Genomic DNA, 1201 nt, shown 5'->3' with positions numbered 1-1201 from the left:
GGTACGAATCGAGATTCTCGATTCATACGGATAACGCGACTCGCGTTACGCGAGTGACGTTCGCAATGGAGGCAAAATTACAGTGCCGTCGGCGACGACTCGTCGCATTTAGGGCAGTAAAAGGGTAGCCTACCCTCGGTAGAACAATCACGAACCACCGTCCACACCTACACTGGGTAGGTGTGGACGGTGGTTCACGGTTCACGTTAATGACGTGAATCACGTGGCAGATGACGTAACGTCATACCGCCCCGCTCACTTGTTCGTCAACGAGATTTGTTATGGCTATGTTCTATCTCATTCCGTACGGACTCTTCTACGTCATATTTGCAGTGGTCGGCTCTGACCGCCTCCGTGGACTTGACCCAGTGAACGGCGATCCGAACGATGAATACTATCCCCAGCAGAGGGCTTATCTTGAGGGCATCTCCGTACCAAAGGCTTGGAACATCCTGGACTCTACTTCCAAGAGGACACCTGTAACCATTGCCGTTATCGACGATGGTGTACAAGCCGATCATCCCGACTTGCAAGGGGTCGTCACTGAAGGCTATAACGTTATTGATAAGAATACTGATACCCATCCTCGAGGACCGCATGGAACAATGATGGCTGGCATTCTAGGTGCTATCAGGAATAACAAGATTGGTATCGCGGGTATCGCCGACCATCTCCGTATCATGCCTATCTATATAAGCGACAAGCCGTCTTTTGGAGGGATGACTGATGCTTTCACCTATCTCATTTCTAAGAGGCCAGATGTGAAAGTAATTCTGTTTTCGCAAGGATTCAAAACTTACTACCCACCCCTGTTGAAGAAGATTCTCGAAGCAGTGTCAGCTGGCATGCTAGTTGTTGTGGCAGCAGGAAATGACCACTCAGATCTGGACACGGAAGAATACTATCCTTGTTCCCTCAGCGGACCCTATACGGATGGTGTTATATGTGTGGCTGCTTCAAATGGTACAAGAATGCAGTTGGACGACGAAAGCAATTTTGGTTCAGCTGTTGACATCGCCGCTCCTGGCTACCAAATACTGGCAACTACTCCCACTGGAAAGTATGGAAAGGGTACAGGTACCTCAGGGGCCGCGGCCATCGTTGCAGGTATGGCTGGAATGCTCTATAGCCTTGAACCTTCTCAGCATGCTAAACTGACTCCAGGTTATATCCGAAGTATCATCAAGAATACTGCCACGCC

General features: G+C 49.6%; 1 protein-coding gene across 1 annotated transcript; it reads left to right on the top strand.

Annotated features, from left to right (window-relative positions):
• Positions 1-287: 287 nt before the first annotated feature.
• On the top strand, positions 288-1107 carry Pmar_PMAR026446 (thermitase, putative; the record flags this gene model as incomplete). The annotated part of the gene is made up of 1 exon (XM_002781575.1): positions 288-1107. A coding segment is annotated over one exon (820 nt), but the record flags the coding sequence as incomplete, so codon positions are not given.
• Between the last annotated feature and the right edge of the window lie 94 nt (positions 1108-1201).

Source organism: Perkinsus marinus, assembly GCF_000006405.1.
Source record: "Perkinsus marinus ATCC 50983 genomic scaffold scf_1104296941786, whole genome shotgun sequence".
NCBI lineage: Eukaryota > Perkinsozoa > Perkinsida > Perkinsidae > Perkinsus > Perkinsus marinus.
Note: the sequence above shows the minus strand (reverse complement) of the source record. Positions and strands in the feature narration are given on the sequence as shown.